Source organism: Ruditapes philippinarum, unplaced genomic scaffold (genome assembly GCF_026571515.1).
Source record: "Ruditapes philippinarum isolate M1 unplaced genomic scaffold, ASM2657151v2 ctg1345_1_1_1_1, whole genome shotgun sequence".
NCBI lineage: Eukaryota > Metazoa > Mollusca > Bivalvia > Venerida > Veneridae > Ruditapes > Ruditapes philippinarum.
In genome coordinates this window covers 66592-88299 of record NW_026860556.1, presented here as the reverse complement: position 1 = coordinate 88299, position 21708 = coordinate 66592, and the positions used below count along the sequence as shown (strand labels likewise).

The 21708-nt window shown below is 32.6% G+C and overlaps 1 protein-coding gene across 1 annotated transcript in view; it reads left to right on the top strand.

The window, feature by feature from the left end:
- LOC132760610 (protein O-mannosyl-transferase TMTC2-like) overlaps positions 1 to 21708 on the top strand; it is a 36045-nt gene that overhangs the window by 2499 nt on the left and 11838 nt on the right. Inside the window, exons 2-6 of the mRNA XM_060752620.1 lie at positions 6670 to 7261; positions 13262 to 14111; positions 18165 to 18279; positions 21010 to 21095; positions 21534 to 21633. Coding sequence (XP_060608603.1) covers positions 6670 to 7261; positions 13262 to 14111; positions 18165 to 18279; positions 21010 to 21095; positions 21534 to 21633 — 1743 coding nt within the window. The remainder of the gene's footprint in view (positions 1 to 6669; positions 7262 to 13261; positions 14112 to 18164; positions 18280 to 21009; positions 21096 to 21533; positions 21634 to 21708) is intronic.

Sequence of the window (21708 nt, the reverse complement as noted above, 5' to 3'; positions counted from 1 at the left end):
TCATGTTGAGTGAAAATATATACCATATTATACGAAAAATGAAAAAATAACCTTTTTATTTAATTTCATTATCAAAGAAAAATGGTAACAAACCCCCTTGCTTGCTACTGCCTGCAATTGTACAGCGCGCAGTAATGTAATTATTCTTTTGTTTTGCACGCGATATTTAGCACTACATTGTGACATCATGTAAACAACTCTTTAAACGTCTGTACAGTGTTAATGACTGAATTAAAAATATTGGTGTTTGGATTTATTTTCTTAGTTAGACAATTTTCTATCATTCTAGATAGTTTTCAAAACAAAATTCAACAAAAGTTGTTTTGTATTCATCAGATTTTTCAAACAAAATGGCGAAAGAAGTCCCTTAAACAAAATAAATATGAGTTTTGACTCCGCCCACTTTCATATTTATATCTCATATTTATTTTTAACAAATATGAAATATGATTGACTGATATATCACCATATTTCATGGGTAAAATTAAATAAATGTATATATACAATAATCAATATGAATATGTAAATTATAAGCTTGTGACTTAATTTATCAGAAATAGTAAAAATTAAGCTATAAAAGGTGTATTTTAAGTTACTAAAAAATTTATAATTAAGGTTTCAGAAATTTATAAGAATAAATAAATTGTCATATAAGAGATCATATTAATGCATGTTAAAAAAAAAACAACAACATTATTTTTCTCCATTCCAGTCATAATTCTGGTGATACATACATTGTAATTACAGAAATTGTCAGACTTTTAAATGTGAATCCTTGGATAACTAAAAAAGTGAACAAAAATGTCATATTTGCAGTTTTAAAATTAATAGGTTGGCTTGCTTTTATATAAATGGGTGTATGCATACAGTCAAAATTTTGTTTACATGACTGATTATGCATTTACTCAAACAGTAATTTCAAGCGTTTCTAGATGAAAGTTGATAAACATGTTAATTTATGGCAATGTTAAAATTATAAATGCATGCTTAATTTGCATGCACATTTGCTTAAACAGCTGATGTTTTTCATATTTGGGGTAGGATGATAACTTGCATGGTCTTCCTTTTGATTGAATTAGGGGTCAGTTGAGTCAATGCTAAAATAAATTTTTACACTTTATTGATGATATTTTTCATATTTAGAAGGAACATACCTTGGATGGTCCAGTGTTTTGAGTCACAAGGTTAAGGCCACCTGTGCTAACAATAGATTTTTACATTTTTTCTTAAACAGCCTTTGTTGTTGTAACCAATGTCTTATATTTAGATGGAACATACTTCAGTTGGTCCTTTAAGTTTGTCTGGAGTTTGGGGTCACTGGGTTTAAGATCAAGGTTTTGCATTTATATATATTTTATAATTATTTTATTTGTATGTTGAATTATTTTTAATTTCATGAAATAGCCATGACAATTGCCAGCTTATATTTTTCACAAGAACAAAATGTCATGACTCTTTCAAATGTATACAATATTATTTTGGCAATTTTCCTGTCCCTAAGTGAGTGGTTTGAAAAATTGTTACTGACAAGAATCATTTGTGTTTACCAAACACATTCTTGTTTTTGTTATTGTGCCCTCACTATAGGGGGGCATTTAGATTTACCCTTGTCCGTCCGTCCATTAATCCATCGGTCTGTTCCCTTTTTGTGTCGCACGTAGCTCAAAAAGTAATTGACCTAGAGTCATAAAACCTTACAGGAATGTTGATCAGCATGTGAAGTTGTGCACCTGGGTATTTTCAACTGGATATATTTAGCATTTTTAGAGTTATTGCCCTTGAATTAGTAAAATTTCCAATTTTCAACTTGTGTCGCACATATCTAAAAAAGTGTTTGACCTAGAGTCATGAAACCTTACTGGAATGTTGCTCAGCATGTGTAGTTGTGCACCTTGGTATTTTCGGCGGATATTTTTAGTATTTTTAGAGTTATTGCCTTTGACTTAGTAAAAATTTACAATATTCAACTTGTGTTGCACGTAACTCAAAAAGTATTTGACCTGTAGGCCTGAAAGTTTACAAGAATGTTGGTCAGCATGTGTACTTATGCACCTTGGGGTTTTCTTGTGGATTTATTCAGTATTTGTAGTATTTGCCCTTTACTTAATAAAAGATTTTTAGTTTTCAACTTGGGCACATGTAGCCAAAAAAAAAATTTGACCTAGAGACATAAGATTGACAAATCGGTGGAGTGTGGGGGCACCCGTGTCCTATTGACACATTTCTAGTTGAATATAAAATTCCCAGGATTATTTAGAGAGTTGCCCTGTTTTGTCCAGTGCATCTTTAATTTCTCACTGATGAACATTTTTGGTATCAGTGGCTGCTATGGTTTTATCTTTGTTAATTAGTGCTTGTTTATATACCCATGTAGAAGGGGCCAGAAAGTTTATCTTGAAATTGTTCACTTTTTATCATTGCCTCTCACTAATGGGCTTGTATTAGATTGTTTTGTTTGTAGAAGATTTCAGTACAGTAACAGATTGTTGATTGAAGATTAGTGTTCACTCTTCAGTTAAGTTCAGTTAAGCCGCCGTCCATGCAATCCACATAATGTCCTCAAACTGTTTATGGTTTATTTAATCCTTGAGATAGTGTTTTCCACTTCAAACTATCAGCATGTTTACTTTTCCTTATTTTATGAGACTTGTAAAGGAGCAAAAAAAAACATACCTGATTTATTACAAAGGACTTTACTTGTTTTAGGGACAATGTTTTTGTGAGAAAGTCGGGTTATTTTTTTGTTTCATTTCTGTCAAATTTAGTAGATTTTCCAATTGTAGGCTTTCCAGTGTGATTATGTAAGGCAAATTACAATGTTTCGTTTTGTTAAACAGAGATTTTTAAGTAATTGAAAGGCAGCAAACAAATTTATTACTGTTTTATTTGATAGAAACTCACAGTGACAAAAACTGAAGTAAAATTCTTTGCCTTTCATTTTGTAAAGAACTATACTGCATACATGTGAACTCTTCCACTTTAAGCAGTTCTGCAGCCATTATTTTGATTATTTTCAAAGACTTTTCTTAAAATAAGGGATATTTTCACAAAATAAAGAAATCTTCCTCTTTTTGATGTTAGAACTTTCTTCTTGCAAATTTTAAAATCTCCCTCTTTTTGAAGAAAAATCTCCCACTTGATCATCAGAAAAAATTAACATGTATGATACTGCTGTCCCTTGTTTACCTGAACTATTAAAGTCATAGTACATGACCCTTGTAATGTAATTTCTGGTGATTAAGGAATATTTAATGAAGTAAACCAGGAAAGTAACAATTAACTTAAGGATGTATTCAGTTTGTAAAGGCATTATGACCTTCAGAGAACAACAGTTTTAGCAAGTAAAAGTGTATTGTAGAATGGTTCCAGCAGGCAAGTAGTTAAATAATTAAAAAAATTATTACATCTAGTACCATTCCAGTTCCAAATTGTCAGTTAATTGCAGAAACACAGATTAGTATTGATTAAAAATTCTTGCATATCTCCTATAAATGCTGTGTTAAAATCCTTGCATGTCTCCTATAAATGCCCTGGTTAAAAATCCTTGCATGTCTCCTATAAATGCCCTGGTTAAAAATCCTTGCATATCTCCTATAAATGCCGTGTTAAAAATCCTTGCATGTCTCCTATAAATACCCTGGTTAAAAATCCTTGCATATCTCCTATAAATGCCCTAGTTAAAAATCCTTGCATGTCTCCTATAAATACCCTGGTTAAAAATCCTTGCATATCTGCTATATATGCCCTGGTCAAAAATCCTTGCATGTCCCCTAGAAATGCCCTGGTTGAAAATCCTTGCATATCTCCTATAAATGCCCTGGTTGAAAATCCTTGCATGATCTCCTATAAATGCCCTAGTTAAAAATCCTTGCATATCTCCTATAAATGCCCTGGTTAAAAATCCTTGCATTATCTCCTATAAATGCCCTGGTAATAAAAAATAAAAATCCTTGCATATCTTCTATAAATGCCCTGGCAATATGTGACTGGAATATGGTTAAAGGGATACTGGGGCAAATTAATGACAAAAATATTAAAATGATCTTATGTCCTCAAATCACCCTAAAATGCCATTTCAGAAAGTCCCAACATGAATTTCTGTATATTAAAATTCTGTATTATTTGGGTTTAAAGCATAAATACATCTGTATATATTGAATGAAATTTAGACGCGATAGAATCACCGAGTAGTTCTAAAACAAGTCATGTGACTGAAACAAACCCTGGAAGTTACAATAACAGATATTGTGGATATTGTATGATTGAAACAAGTCTAAGTCATTCATTTGGCATGTTCTTTTACGTTTTCAGGAGTTCACTGTGACAAGTTTTGTGAAATATTCATGCTGTAACCTAAGTTAGGAAACTTGAATTTTATTCTTTAAATGGCGAAAAGTTTCTTTTCTGTGACTGCCTTGTGTATTCATTTTGAGGACATTAATTTTACAGAATAATGAATGAAAAATTCAAAACAAAAAAAATGAAAATTTTGCCTGTGTCTTCCTTTAAAATAAGCATAAACCCAACCTGTTACAAAATGTTAACTTTTAACATAACATAAAGAATTGTATTTTGAAACTTTCTTTTAACATAACATAAAAAATTGTATTTTGAAACTTTCTGCATAAATCATATCTGACAAAGCTGTCGTGAATTTGCAACTTATGATTCATATGTAATTTAAACTTCAGAAGAAATTAAATTTCTCATTAACTTCTGTATTCTATAATATACAGTATATAATATACAGGATATGTCTTGTTTAAATTAAATGCTCTTACTTAGCAAATTTCTTTAAACCACTTGTGTATTAGACATGCATGTTTTACAAATTGACGTAAATTAGGGAGAAGTTTTTATTTCATGTTTTAAACTTTATACGAAATGACGAGGCTCTTTTAACTGTCCATATTTACTTGTTAACCAACCTTAAAGTGCTGTCAAAATTGTCATAACATAAAAAAGCCAAGATAAATTTTGCAGACAAATTAAATGTACATTACGCTGTTTGTGAAGCAGAGAAAAATTTGCTGACTTATAATGGACAGCCGTAACTTTTTAAAAAAAGATATTTAACGATGTGTTTTCAACTCAAAGCACTGGGGTCAAAAGTAGAAGTTTGGCTTATTTTTGGTTTCAACTTAGTTGTTCAAGATTATGTATGATAGTTTCTACCATATTTGGCATTTAAAAAAAATATCAATCCTTATATTGCGAAATAAAAATGAACATGTCTGTCTTTCAAACTCGACATGAACATTCATCATTTTGAAATAGAAATTTCGAAAATGTTCTGACTGAATATCAAGCAGTGTGGACGAGCAGGTTCAGATAGTGCAGATGTACCAGATTGATGATCTTGGTGCATTTGACATGGGTATGGGTAGAATCTTTTGCTGCCACCAGGCTTTGAGTTAATATTAACCTTAGTGTTATCTTAAAATATTGCTTCATACTTATTATAATATTATTTTTTCATGCAGAGTTTAGAAATATTTCAAAATATGTTCAATGTGTTGAAACCGAAAAAAATTATACTGTACATTTAAACAATTAACATTTTAAACCTGTATTGTACAGCCATGTTTTCAGGTTAACAAAGATGTATAATTGTCACGTCATGTCACCATGGTGTCTATCTCTGTTGTTTCCTCTATTTCACTGTATTAAAGCAAACTATAGCACCATTGTTGTCTGGTTTTAAAGTTGTGTGTTTGCAGGCAAGGTGGCTCGCTCCTTTGATCATTACAAACAAACTTGAAGAAAAAGATTGTTGAACTTTTTTTTGTCTGTAATTTGAATATTATGCCAAAGGCAATTTTTCTATGTTTGAATTTTAATTGCAATTATGATAAAGTTTAAGATAAGCATTTTATGTAATTGAAATATTGTTTTTAAAACGCAAGCAGTGTCTTTATTATTTAGTTACAAATTAATGCATATAAAAAAATCAGTTTACTTCACAGATGGATTGAAAGATTTGTTCAGATATAAAGTCTTTCAACCCTAAAAGCTTACTTAGCTAATTTAGCTACAAATTTAAAGTAGGATCCATATTCATTCATAAATCTGACTAGACTTAAAACTCAGTTTACTGCTTGGTTTTGAAGTAAGTTACAAGAAAAGTTTAAAATAAAGGGGGGTGGGGGGTCTGGGATAATCTTTAAATTGTCAGGGTGAAAAGGTTATAACAGGGATATAATTATGTATACATGAGGCTTTCAATGCTCTCTTTAAGAGACAAAACTAAAGTATTTAAAAAATATTGCACACTTTGCGTAATCATTTCAAATAATAATGATTTAGATATTGAATAAGGCTTCTCGATTAAGCATTAGCAGTAAAAGACACAAAACTCTTCTGTTGATATGGCAACCTCTTATAACAGTTTTCTCTGATCTTGTGGTAGAAATTCTGTAAAGTCATTAAAAAAATTTGCTTTCTTGAATTAGTTCAATGTTGAATGAGTGTATATATAGAATCAGACCATGAGCTTATAACATCCATGCAGTCTTATTACACGTAACTATAGTTACAGTTATACACTGTTGGATGACAAACTTTCAAATGTCTTTGTAATATTCCTAAAGTGTTTATGATTTGCGTAACAGATTTGAAGTCAGTTTCTCTACAGATTAATGATAAGAGTATTGCTTTGTTTCTTTTCAGTCGTGCCATTCAGAAGAATCAAGACCTTGAATCAAAAACGCCACTAATAAATATATTCTATGATGACTTTTGGGGGACACCACTCACACATTCCGGTTCACATAAATCATACAGACCTTTATGTGTGCTCTCTTTCCGTATCAACTATTATTTTGGAGAACTCAACCCATGGGGATATCATCTCGGAAATGTTTTGCTACACACGCTAGTTACGGCCATATTTACAAAATTATCAAGGATATTTTTACGGCAAACATTTGCGACGTTAGTATCTGGAATGATTTTCGCTTCACATCCCGTGCACACAGAAGCAGTAGCGGGGGTTGTTGGGCGTGCCGATGTTGGAGCCTGCCTCTTTTTCATTTTAGCTATCATATGCTATATGGAGTATGTCAAGCTACGTGATAGAATACATGACCCGGGTGGTAAACGATCGCTACGGTTTATATATTTCTTCGGAACGTCTGTGTTGACTACAGCAAGCATGTTGACGAAGGAGCAAGGTGTTACTGTCCTAGGTGTATGCGCAGCTTATGATCTCTTTGTTCACAACAAAATGAAGATTTCAGATATTATACAATTTTACAAAAAGGTGAGTAAAATTTTCACCTATTTAATCCATAGACCTTAGCTCTGTCTTTGATGGAGGTAACAATGGTGTCTTTGATCTTCTTTCAAAGTTTTTAATTTCACCAGATGAATGCAACATTGTAATTTATTGCATGTTTGCAACTGTTTAATAAAGTAGTTACTGTTTTGAAGCAAAACTTTTATAAGTACATATCTCATCTTTTTATTACTTTTATTTGTGTAAGATTTGTTTTGAAGTCCTTTCCCTTTAAATTATACAGGAGGCTACATTACTTTATTAAAAATTCTTTACACTTTAAAAGAACATTATTATAGATAGAATAAAGGCATTGTGCAGCATTTTTTGAAAAAAATTACTCTTGCATATTAATCTTCAGAGGGAAATCATGTCTGCATTGTAAATTAGGTTATAATTTGTTAAACAAAATCACAAAGTGTTACAAGGGCTTAAAAGTTTTATCACTAGTACAAGATGTAGGGATTTGTTTCAAGTGCGAATGTAATTTGTGATTTTATGAATTTATGATAGTTTTCGACAAATGCTTAATGTGTGTGTGTGGCTTATAAGATGTTAGATAAAGCCTTGCAAATTAATTTACAACCTTCAGCTGAGCAAATTTGATTAGAACTTGAAATACAAATCAATATTGTAAAGTTGGTGAAGACTTTCCTGCAGGACAGACAACACTTGAATGTTTTCACTACCCGTAACTCAACAAATATCAATAGACATCTTCCGTGTTTTCTCACAAGTTGTCCTGTTTGTTCATTAAGAATGTAAACATTCTACTTGTTCAAGTTTTTCACTAAGAAGTCCTTGTTAGTCTAGACATTGAAAATATGAACATTCTAAATTAGTAGTCACTTTTGTGCGTCGTAAAGTTATCTAATTTGATTTTTTTGTAGACTTATATAAACTTTACTATAAAGAGAGAGATTTTTTTGTAGATGGGAACATGCAATTACTGACATAACAATTAAGTAATTTGCTTGTTAAATAGTTTTTTTATGACATAAAAAGAAAAAGTGTATCAAATGAAGTACATATTATAATGGCAGTAAAATGTGCAGTTGATGTTTGTATAGTACAAAATGTTTTCTTAATGCAATGAGTTAAAATGATATGTCAATTTTCATTGATGAATTATCCATGTATGAAATATTCCCTAAATGAATTTTGCCCTTTTAGATAATGATATCAGAATTTATAAGCCATAAGATATGAAAATAAAAAGGCCAAACATCTAATAGCCTGATAATGTATATATTATTAATTTATTATCCATAAGAATTAAAGTGTTAATAGTGCATGCTTGCTGTGATGACTATGTTGTCCTGTATAACTGGTCAGACAGGTGTTTATGTTGTTGCAGTCTGGCCCAATGGTCACTTTTATCTGTATGTGAATATGGATTAAACTTTGAAAAAGATCTTGTTGTGAAAAGTCTTGATTTGATTTCTATGTAAGTTCACAGAAAGGCTTTTAAGGAAGCCCTCTACAAAGATTGTACAATTTAATTTTCTGTATTTATCAAAAAAAAAACATGGCCTTTATTTTACCATATCAGTTTTTCCAACATATTTCAGTCTTGCATCAACTCACTGATAGAATTACCTTCCACTAAGTTTAATCTTTGATCTGCAAACTTACAGTAGCAAGGGGGACAGGTCACTTATCTATACTAAGCCTTAACTTACCTGGTTTTCTGAAATGAACTTGTCCATTTCCTATTTTTGGAACTGTCCATTTTCAATTTTAGGATTATCAAGATAAAATTTTTTAAGTTAGTCATCCAACAATATAAGGGCCTGGTAAGACTGAACAGATGTTGTAGGCTGGCCTCGCTCTATACTGGTGGCAAAAGCTAATCACTTTCGGTTCCGGTAGGGCAAGGGCTAAACATTGTTTTGTGTCATCGTTCTTATCTAATAAAGTTAAATTTTACATTTCTGAAGTTGTCCTCTATCAAGATTGTTTCAATGATATTTGTCAAAATTTATTGCCACATGTTTCAATGCAACAGATATTCTGATGTGATTTTGACTCTCGGCCCTCATGGTCACTCATAATTATATTTTATTATCTAGAAATTAAAGCCACAGTGCATTGCTGTTGGTACTTTGTTACATGTTATAGCAACTAACTGACTGTGTAATGTTCATCTTTTTCGTTTAATCTGAAATCCCATCTGTAGTTTTTTTTATGGTCTTTTATCGCCATAATATGGTATTAACATAGGTTTTATAAGCTTTATCAAAAAGAGTTTCCCTAATGGATGATCAGAATCAAGAATTTATCATGTGAACATGATTAATTGCAAAGGGCAGGAGGTGGTGTATGCCTTTTAATGACTTGAATTTTTGTTATAATCCGCTGAACGGATGATTTCCCATAATGCATGATATGTGAACTCAGCCAGAAAGTTTAGCTGCTGATTTTTCTTTTTGGTATGGATCGTAATCAGGTACTCGTATAGTTAAAGCTTTAGATATGAGAAACCAATTTTTTACTAAATGGATATATGAAAAATGAAAGAGTTTTTGTCCAAAGTATGTATTTGATACAGTAATTATACTTAAAATCCTAAAAAGACCAAATTTAGAAAGTGGAAAAATGTATGTTTAAGTAGACTGTTTCTCCATTATACCAAAAGCTATGATGCTGTTATATTAGTACATTTGTAGTAATAAAGGTTTTTGACAGGTTATATGGCCTTATATAAATGGTTGTTTGGATATATAATCTGAGCTGTTAGGACAATTGAAGTGGTGTGTGTTAGTACTTTTCTCATGTACAAAAGCATATGCTTTATATTAGTACATTGTACAGTATGTCCTTATATAGTGTTCGGAATATCAACCAACTCATAGGTGATGGTTATTTTGAAAACAACCGTTTATAGTAACGGCCATATTACCTGTCAGAAATATTTATAAGGTATTTATGATATGTCAACAAGCAACTTTTTTTTAGAGGGAAAAGTGAGATTCCTTCATAAATTGACATCAGCCATGTATATAAAACTATATAAACATCATGATTATCCAATGAAAAGCGAAATTACCCAAATTCAGTTTTATATTTAACATTATACTGCGTGTCTTGATTTGTCCTGTTCTAGTGCTCTTTTAAAGAAGTGTGTTGATTCTGTCTACATTTACAATGTCCTTCTAATAGGGTCCACTGAAACTTGTTGTAAAACCCCAATAACCTTAAACAGTCAATAATTGATATTTACACAATGTTATATGGTATAGCTGGTTTGTTTAAGATGATTCTAAACGTATTTATAACCTGGACACGTCTGTTTGCTAGCTAATATTTGATCAAGTTCTCAAATATTATAGTCTCAAGTATTATAGCCAATATCAAATAAGGAAAATGACTTTCTCTTCCAATTACAGCTATGCCTTATAAAAATAAATTGTATTAATGTTCCTTCAACATGATATAGTGATTAAAGGTGTTTATATTGTTATGTTATAGACTTTAAACACTTAACTTTGATTTTGCATATTGTCAATTAAGTGCAATAACTCAGGTTAACTCCTATTAGATTTAGAAGGACTAAACCCGTTACTGAACTAAGGTGACAATATATTAGTTTAAACTTACCTATTTGTGAAGAAAGATGTTATGATAGTACAAAATTTATGTGACTGATGGTCAAGCTTTAGTCCTTAATGTGTTAAACTAGATACTTTTGAACAGTCCTGTCAAAATTTATATAGAATTTCAATTTCGAACTACGAAAACTGACCTACCAATAATATAGAGATGCGCAGACTTATAATGCCTGGCTCTGTACTAATGATAAAGGCTACCCAATGTTAGGGGTTAGTAATCAGATTCATAATCTGACTTGCTATCTTCATCAACCTTAAATTCAAATATGTATCAAATTTATATTTTATTTCAATTTGCAAACACTGACACTTGGGGTGTGGAGCTCAAAACATCTTTAAAATCCAAATGAAATGTATATTTGTCAATCTTAGCACATGTACTTATCATATATATCATTAAAGCTTAATATAAGCCGTTAAAAAAAAATATTTCAATGTCTATGATCATTATAGATGTTGAAATATGAAATTGCTTGAATTTTTTGGATTTTAAAGATGTTTCGCGCTCAACACCCCAAGTGTCACTGCAAACAATTGGTAGCAATAATCATCAAAATAATTATTGATAATAACTGAATGTGCTTGCTATACAACTGCATGAATACTTGTAGAGTTTTATTTTTAATCTTAATTCCTTTGAACTATTTATGTTATTTACTACCAGTAACTTGACTCTTATTGTATCCTCTATTTTATATACATTACATAATGTTATAAAACTAGTTAAGAAAGGCCAAAGTGATCAGCCTTTGCCACCAGCTGTACTTACCCTGCAGGCATGCTCGTACCAAGGTCACGTGCAGTTTTATTTTGATGATGAAACCCCTTAACATGTGGACAGACTAGCTCAGGTAGCAATCTAAGGCTTATCACTTTCAGTTTCAGCATGGTATAAGCTAATTATAAAAGGCAACTTACAGTAATTTGAAAAGGAAGCACGTTTATAAATTTTGAATAGATTTTAGCTCAGACAGGATATGCATTTATATCAGAATTAGATTTAAATTCAGTAGTAAAATTTAATGGCGTGACATAATGATAATATCACAAAAATCAGAATTCATGAAGTTAAGAAAACGACATAAATTATATTTAACCTTTATGTGTAATTAGTATTTATTACAGGGTGCCAAAATATCTGCACCCAATTACCGTCCTTATATTTCAGGGTAATAGATTAGGTACTGTCGCCAAACTTTTAATGTAACCTTCACTAAATCAGATTGTCGAACAGACCCCCCTTTCAATTCAACTAGATTTAATTGTATATAAAGTAAAAAGCTAGAATGACTTGATTTATGAAAACCACATTTTTGATGAAGTGATACTGTTTAACCCTAAAGAGCTCGATCTACGAACATTTTTTTTGCAGGTATTGTGTAGTTTTCTTGTTTGTGAAATGATAACATCATTATTTGTTCAATAATGATAGTATATAAAAACGCTGATAAAATATCAAATTACATGCATGAAAATGCAGTTTAATCCTTCTCCTTCGTAACTTTTCTTAAATGTCATGCCTATTGAAGTTCAGGACAAAATGGCTATTTTAAAAGTCCAATGTAAGAGGTTGTATTAGGTCTGGAAATTGCCTTTTGTGGTAAATCCTGACAAGATTGTGTTTCAAAATAAGCATTTTACAATTAGCATTATTAAACTAATGATTAATAGCTTTTTGCCATACTGTTTCTGAAAGGGTCACAGGTAGGCCTCTATTTCAATTGAATAGATACAAACATTGTTTGAAAGGGTATATAGACTTTAATTTTACTTCAATATATACACATATAATTATACTCACCTGGTATATACAGTTGTGTTTTGTGTAGAAAAAAAAAACTTTTGCTTTACCATCTTTGGAATCAGATAACACATTCTACACTTTCCTTTTAATCAATAGCAAACAAATCAGCACCATTGCTCAGGGACAGTTACAGCCTTTCCCAACCTTTTATTTTGTGAAAATTGTTCAAAGCAAAAATTGGTAGAGCAAAAGTTACAGGCTCAAATCTGCCATAAGGTTAGACTAGAATTTGCAAGGATGTACACAGTTATATTATCACACCATTGTCAAAGAACTTATTAAGGGTTACACATGGGTTAGAGGAAATTGGTACACTGACAATTAATAGTACAAATATGAAAACAATTCTCCATGAGAGCTTTTAGACATTTTGAAAAGTTGCTGAATCAATCTGTGATCTTTGTCAGACACAACACATTTGATTTTGTTAGATGTGTAGCTGATGTAAATAAGCACTGTAACTAAATAGTACCCAGAGACGTAGATTTGTCTCTGCTTTACCATTGTATTAGAATTTTCTTCATCTTTAAATATTTTTGAACAAATTGTGTAGATTCTTTCTTATTTCAGCCCTCAAGCAAGAGAGCCATGGAAGGCGTGTTTCTGCTTGGAATGCTGGGTATCGGACTCATAGTGTTTAGAGTATACTTCATGGGAAACAAGCCTCCTGAGTTCGCACCATCTGACAACCCTGCATCAGACTCGGATCAGTTCATCACTCGCTGTTTGACATATCTTCTGCTTCCTGTACTGAACATGTGGATGTTTCTTTGTCCAAGAATACTCAGTTTTGATTGGTCAATGTCTGCAATTCCTCTTGTAGAGAGTGTAGCAGATTACAGAAATATTTTCACAATAGTGTTCTACTCTGTTATGGGCTATTTAGCATATTTAACATTAGATTTTATTAACAATCATTCCAAAGCCTCTCCTGTTCATTTGAATGGGAACGGTTTTTCTAGCCATGTGATACAAACTTTAAAACCATCTACGGGTAAACATAAAACATTCCAGACTCAAAGACAGACATCTATTACAGGTGAAAATTTATCAAACTCTACACACAGTCATTCTAGTGGTCTCAATATTTCTTCACATTCCATAGATGTATTAATATTTTCAATTGCCTTAATTGTGCTGCCATTTATTCCAGCTTCAAATTTATTTTTTTACGTTGGCTTTGTGATTGCTGAGCGAGTTCTTTACATTCCAAGTATGGGCTTTTGCCTGTTAGTTGGGCATGGATGTAATATTCTATACAAGAAGTATAAAAACGAGAAGAATAATAAAGAGAAACTTGTTGTCATAGGAACTGTGTTCCTGATTGTGCTCAACAGTGGTAAGACTGTTCTACGTAACAAAGACTGGGCTTCAGAAGAGAGACTTTATTCATCAGGCATAGCCGTCAATCCTCCTAAAGGTAAATACATTACATGGACATTTGAGCCATGTCACGACAAAACCAACATAGTGTGTTTGCGACCAGCATGGATCCAGACCAGCCGGCTGCGCATCCGCGCAGTCTGATCAGGATCCATGCTGTTGGCTATCAGTTTCTCTACTTGTAATAGAGTTGGTTAGCGAACAGCATGGATCCTGATCAGACTGCGCGGATGTGCAGGCTGGTCTGGAACCATGCTGGTCGCAAACCCATTATGTTGGTTTTGTCGTGGAACAGCTCATTTCTTGTTTTAATGTATTTAGCAATCATTTGCAAGTTTTTCTGTTGTAGCATGAAGTATATTGAAATGTTTCCCCTAATCTACTGAATTTTCTAAATGGACTTGCCAAGCTTCCATTTTCTTTCATGATTTTAAGTTAGTGAGGCAAGAATATAGTCGGGTTAGACTGCAGGGATTTGCCGGCTGGTCTTGCTCTATACTGGTGTTATGTATAATTACCATACCTTTTCCCAATATTTAGATATTGCTATTTGTCTGAAAGTTATAAAACTCATAAAGCACTCCTGATTTGCTTGTTGTTATGACTGGGGTTTTTTATGCCCCCGGGCATATAGTAATTGAACCGTCCGTCCGTCCGTCTGTCCGTACGAGGTTAACCTAGAACGGCAAGTTGGATTTTTCTTAAGTTCTACCAGTACCAATGGCTTCTAAGTTTACACACTTACTAATCAATACAAAGTACATGATCTGGGCAAGTTTCATAACTCTGGCTTTCATATTTACCAAGTTATTGCCCTTTTCAGTACTAAGAAAATGGATAATGGTTAACCTAAAACGGCAAGTTGGAAATATCTTAAGTTCTATCTATACTAATGGCTTTATAATTTCCACACTTACTTATCAATACAAAGCACATGATATTGCCAAGTTATATAACTGTGTCATCCATATTTCCCAGTTATTTCCCTTTTTTCACTTTGAAAATAGGGCCTTGTCTGGTTAACCTATTTCGGCAAGTTGGATTTATCTTAAATTTCTCCTAATTGCTTAATTTCTTTACTGATATCTTTCATATTTAGTAGGTGGATACCTTTGATGGGCCTCTAATTTTTTTTTGGAGTAAGCGGTCTCTAGGGTCAAGGTCAAGGTCACTGGTTTAAAAAATAAATATAAACCTTTTTGCTCATACAGCCTTTATTTTTTAGTTGATGTCTTAGTTTAATACAAACACCTCCTTCTTTGGGTGTAGTATGGGGTCATTTGGGTCAAGGTCAATGTTACCAATGTCAAGGTCACCAATGTTAAAAAAAGATTTTTACAGGTGTATTGACCTTATTCTATAGACAGATGTTATTTATAATTGATAGAAACATAAACTTTGATGGAGTTAGTGGTCAGTTGGGTCAAGGTCACCAGTGCTAAAAATAGATTTTTACACATTTGCTCATACAGCCTTTATTAAGTGACAGATATATTTTAAAATTGGTAGGAAGATTACTTGCATGGTATTCATCCTTTTGATTGGGGTAGGGATCAGTGGGTCAAGGTCACTTGTGCTAAAAATAGATTTTTACACATTTGCTCATACAGCCTTTATTAAGTGACAGATATATTTTTAAAATTGGTAGGAAAATTACTTGCATGGTATTCATCCTTTTGATTGGGGTAGGGATCAGTGGGTCAAGGTCACTTGTGCTAAAAATAGATTTTTACACTTTTGCCCATACAGCTTTTATTTATTGACAGTTGTATTTCATATTTGGTAGGATGATAACTTGCATGGTATTCTTCCTTTGGATGGAGTAAGGGGTCAGTTGGGTCAAGGTCACAAGTGCTAAAAATAGATTTATACACTTTTGCCCATACAGCCTTTATTTATTGACAGATGTATTTCATATTTGGTAGGAAGATATCTTACATGGTATTCTTCTTTTGGATAGAGTTAGGGGTCAGTTTTGTCAAGGTCACCAGTGCTCAAAATAGATTTTTACACTTTTGCCCATACAGCCTTTATTTAATGACAGATGTATTTCATATTTGGTAGGAAGATAACTTGCATGAAGTTGAATATTTTTCAACTTCACAAGTCAGAGCAATGACTTGGCAACTTATATATTTCACAATTACAAAATGCAATGCTTTTGTCAAGCTATAAAACTTGTGTTTACAATTTTTTGGCAATTTTTCTGTCCATAACTGAGTGAATGGGTAAAATTTTTTAAGTATTGCTACTGACAAGAATCTGAGCCGGGGGCATTTGTGTTTAACAAACACGTTCTTGTTTTCTCTACCTTTAAACAAAGTTTTATGATTAAAAAAATCCAAGTTGAGTGAATCTGGATTTGTCCCTGAAAGGGTGAAAAATGTTCTGTATTTTCTACTTTTATCACATTCTTACTCAAGAAATTTGATTTTAAATTGGGAATAGGTTGAAAACTTAACAGCAAATTTAAAGCTGTCTCTGGAAAAATATTTTGTCAATATTTATAATGAAATTTACATGGAGTGTAGAGTATAAACAGAGGAAAATAGTCTGTAAATTCTGAGACAAGATCAACATTTCCTACACTAGGGATTTGTCTTACGTATATGCCTGTATAATACATAGCTTGTTCACACAGAATGTTGCATGTCTATATGTTGTTATATAAAACCTGTCACTTTCATCTGAGAATGTTTTAACATTAAGTCTCTTGATTAAAACCTAACAGCAATTGCATGCTAAAGTGAATTTAACACAATTCTGAAGAATTGACTGTTCTTATCAACAGGAAAAAAAATATAAATTTGTTTTGATGTACATTCTTCTTCTTAGTCACTTTGTCACTTTAAATCAAAACTTTATGTGTATTGTGAAATGAAAGATTTGAAAGGATTGATAATTAAAAAAACAACTGATAATAACATGATTGACAGTTTCAACAGCTTTAATTTTTCATTACTTGTAACCACTGTGTGATTGATCATCAATATCTGCATATTAGATTGTAGAAATTACTTTACTGAAACAAACTCATAATATCTGAACTTGAACCAGAATACTTGAAAAAACAAGAACAATAATTTTGGTATTCAAATGATTCAAATCAAAGACAGCTGGTGTCCGAACCCTTAAATCATAGACAACCACTAACCAAATGATTTATATCAAGGACAGCTGGTATCCAAACCCTTAAATCATGGACAACCACTATCCAAATGTTTTAAATCAAGGACAACCAGTATCTGCATGATGTGATATAAAAATTCTATCAAGGACAACTGGTATTCTGCATGATTCGATGTAAAAAAATAAATCAAGGACAACTGGTATCTTGATGATTTAAATCAAGGACAACTGGTATCCTGATGATTTTAATCAAGGACAACCGGTATCTTGATGATTTAAATCAAGGACAACCGGTATCTTGATGATTTAAATCAAGGACAACCGGTATCTTGATGATTTAAATCAAGGACAACCGGTATCTTGATGATTTTAATCAAGGACAACCGGTATCTTGATGATTTAAATCAAGGACAACCGGTATCTTGATGATTTAAATCAAGGACAACCGGTATCTTGATGATTTTAATCAAGGACAACCGGTATGACTTGATGATTTTAATCAAGGACAACCGGTATGACTTGATGATTTTAATCAAGTATCTGTCTTTCTGTAGCAAAAACAGCAATGTAGTAGTATATTGTTATAACACAAGTACCATAATACATTTATATTATGATTCAAATGTGCTGACATCTAATGTTCTATGTAGAAAGACCAAATTTGTGCATCATTCTGAAAATTAAATCTTCACAGTGACCTTCCTAATGTTCAAATCACACTACTTTGCTTTTCTTCTTTGTTGATTTTCATTTTGAAAATTTCTTATATATCAGAAAGCCATTCAGTTATTCTGGAAGATTCTGTGAAGTTTTTTCTGAAAATGTTTGTTTTTTGGCCATGTTTTTTTGGCAGAAAAATAAATGATTTATTGTTGTCAATGTTACCTGATTAACAGTTGTATGTAAATAACCAGAAACCAGCTTGTCTTGTTCTAACAGCATGATGTTCCTTCCTTTTCAGCATGGGGAAATTTGGCAAATATTTTCAACAGTCAAGGGAGAGTTACTGATGCAGAGACCGCCTACAGAAATGCTCTCAAATATCGGCCAAACATGTCTGATACACATTATAATCTGTAAGGAATGCTGGCTTCCTTCATTTTTGTGTTCGTCACAAATCATTTGTAACCAAAACCCTTGGGAAGGTCGGGGGCGGGATAGTAGAGTTTATGATTTTGAGTTTTTGGAATGTTTCTGTCTCAGCACTGCAGAGTCTGAGCAAAGCAGTTTTGTTTTAAAGCTGGGTATATTTCCAAACTGCAATTCCAGATTTTAACTATCTGACTTTTTGCACTAAGTGGGGACTTTACCAGGAGTTAGAAAATCCACAAGTTAAAGTCCCCACTATTTCTCATGGGTGGAGTGGTCATCAGGTTACAATTGATTTGTGTATATTGAGAATGTCTGCTCCTTTAAAGTGACATTATGCTGCCCATCATAGGGTATATAGAGAGTGAACAGGCAAAAGTCAAAATAAAATTACATTTTGCAGTAATTTCTTTCAATCTTATAATTCTTCTCACATGAACAGAACAATAAATAACTCACATGGCCCAAGGAAATTTCTGGAAATATTAATGGGAACGTGCCTCAGAAATGTTGAACTTAAAAAAAGAGAGGGAGGCAGTCTTTTTATATTTTTTAGTCATATTGATATTAAACATTATAAACTTTAAACATTTTCCTATATCATCTGTTGGTAAATCACTATTTTAACAGTCAGTTTATAGAAATATAACTAAATATAGTTAATTCAGCTCAACTTGAGAATGACAAAATGAGCATAATGTCACTTTAACATTTTATTTTAACTTCTATAAAGCTAACACAGATTATATGATTCACTAATGTTACTGTTGTAAAATATACTATTAATCGTATATCAGTAAAGATCACCAAAAAAAATTTTTCTTGCTTAAAATGTGTTTTGTGAAACTTTACTTACAGAGCGGGTTATCTCATGACATTTGTTTCTGGTATTTGCTATTTTTTCATTAAATCAGTCAATTTTTGAATATCTTTTAAATAATAAATATATTCCATTTTCCAGGTAAAAAATAGTCAATTTCATTGCTATATAACTTTCCATTGTAGCTCTTTTACTTTGCTCGTTATGTTTGTAGAAACTTTTCTACGCAGCAATATTTTGATTGAAATATATGTGTCACAATTTCTACAAGTATATTGGGAAAAGTACAAGAGCTACTTTGTACCTTTGAAATTGCAAAATATTTGCCTAGAACTTGGTGTATGTTTATAATTTAAATATTGAAAGATATAACAACAAATTAGCAACTACCATTAGTGGCGACCCAATGTTACGGTAAACAAATATCATGTGATCTCCTACCCTGAACTAACAGTATTGACCTGTGATTATTGATAAATGTCCAGACACTTATAACAATGCTTAAGCAAGTAACATGATGAGAAATTACAAATTTGCACACAAAAAAATTATCCTGTCCTGCAGTTTGACCACTGACCAGACTGTCAATAAATCAATTGATCTATCTTCATATTGAATCCCTTAAGGTGCCCTCACACATAAACCACGACCTTACTGCGACCTGAAAACTAGTAAAATAGCATTTTTCTGTCGAAAATCGTTGGTTTTCTTTCAAATTTCTCTCGCAGACGGTCCGGGACTCTGCAGTCTTGTGTTCAGTGCGTTTTCTCTATGTCCTCAATACGACCCTTCTACGTCCATGGCGTTTCCACTTCGACTGTATTGCGTCCCCAAGGCGACCCCACGGCGATCATCGGCGACCCAGCTGCGACTGTGCTATGTTCTCTGCGTCCTTACGACGACTCTACGACGACTATTGCGTTTGTCCGGCGACTGCCCTGCGACTGTACGACGACCCTACTACGTTCTTGCTACGTCTATAAAAACAATACTTTTTACCAGTAAATTTCATTCTGAGTCTGACCTTACGGCGTCCTTAGTACGAGTGTACTATGTCTATTGCGTTCTTATTGCGTCCTTACTACGATGCTGCTGCGACTATGGCGACTCCACTGCGATCCCACGGCGACCTAACCAGGACTCAGCAAGAACGCAGAGTTTCTGCGACTGTTTTGTGCATGTTCAAAATAGTCGCCGACGGTCTGCGACCTTGTGCGACCTTGTGCGTCCTTGGGTTCCTCGCTACGACCTCGCTGCGTCCCTGCTGCGTCCATGGCGACTGTGCTGCGTCCTGGGTCGTAGCAAGGTCGCAGTAAGGACGCAGTAAGGTCGCAAGGTATCTGTGAGGGCAGTATAAAATGCAATGGACAGTTCTGAATTTAAAGGTGGGCATACATAAGTTTATATGGCTATGTGTTTTCAATATCATAAAACTAAATTTGAGCAGCTGGTCAGTCTAAATGTCTTGGGGTTTTATCCCAATGGAAAACGGGCAGGTTGTCACAGTGCTTATTTCAAATCAGTACTTTTATCAAAATGTGTGTGTTTTAATTTTGTGTTACATTCAAAAAGACATAAGTCTTTTATAATCAAACCAAGCCTGAAACATAGTCTAGTTTGTTATTTTTGACATTCTTTACGTATTCTGTTTTTCTCTACCGTTAACCATAAAGCCAGATATTCTTGTCTGCAGATTATTTTTTAAATAAGATATTATAAATTTTGTACTGTTAAAAATGTTATTATTTTCTGGATGATAAATATTTGCATCTGTAAAGTAATTGATACAAGTTTCTCTTTCATTATGTTTGTGTAAAACAATGTGTTATAAATTAATATTGTTTTATTAGTAATTGTTTTATTTCATATTAATCAATGATATGTTATGTTATTTTAGGGGAATTTTACTACAGAACCAGAAGAGGTATAAGGAAGCCTTGGAAAGTTACTATAAGGCTATTGGTTACAGACCCAACTTATCTAGTATGTTTTATTGTTATTTACTTGTTTTGATAAATCAGTTTAATGGTAAGTAAATTTATTTTCCGGGCCCCATCAATAAGGCCGACCCTATTTATTCTCCCATATAATCAGCATGGGTCGGTGAACCTGTCTGTCCTATACTGACCTTACAAAGTCACTTTTGTATATACATATACAGCAGTTATGAATTAACAAGAAGTCGTAATTTCAATAGCATGGATTATAGTGATACCCTAAGTGATGCCGCCTTTATAATTGGATTTTAAAAAAAGGTTGAAAAAAAATATAGATGGTTTGTTCGTAATAAATACAATCTGGCAATAAGGTTACAAAGAATTCTGTACCATTTACTCAGTTATTTATTTATGCTTGTTAGTATACATGTTTGAAATATTTGCAAATTGTCTTCTCTTCTATGATATTCATTATTTATTTCAGTGGCACATCTTAACCTTGGTATTCTCCTGGCCCAGCTTGGAAATAAAACTGAGGCTGAGAAGGTAATTGTTTTTATGTTTCATAAACATATTAATTTGTGGTGTCTTTGACTGAGTGGTTAAGAGTGTTGTCTTCTAATCACTAGCCCTTCATAGCTGTGGGTTCAAATCTCGCC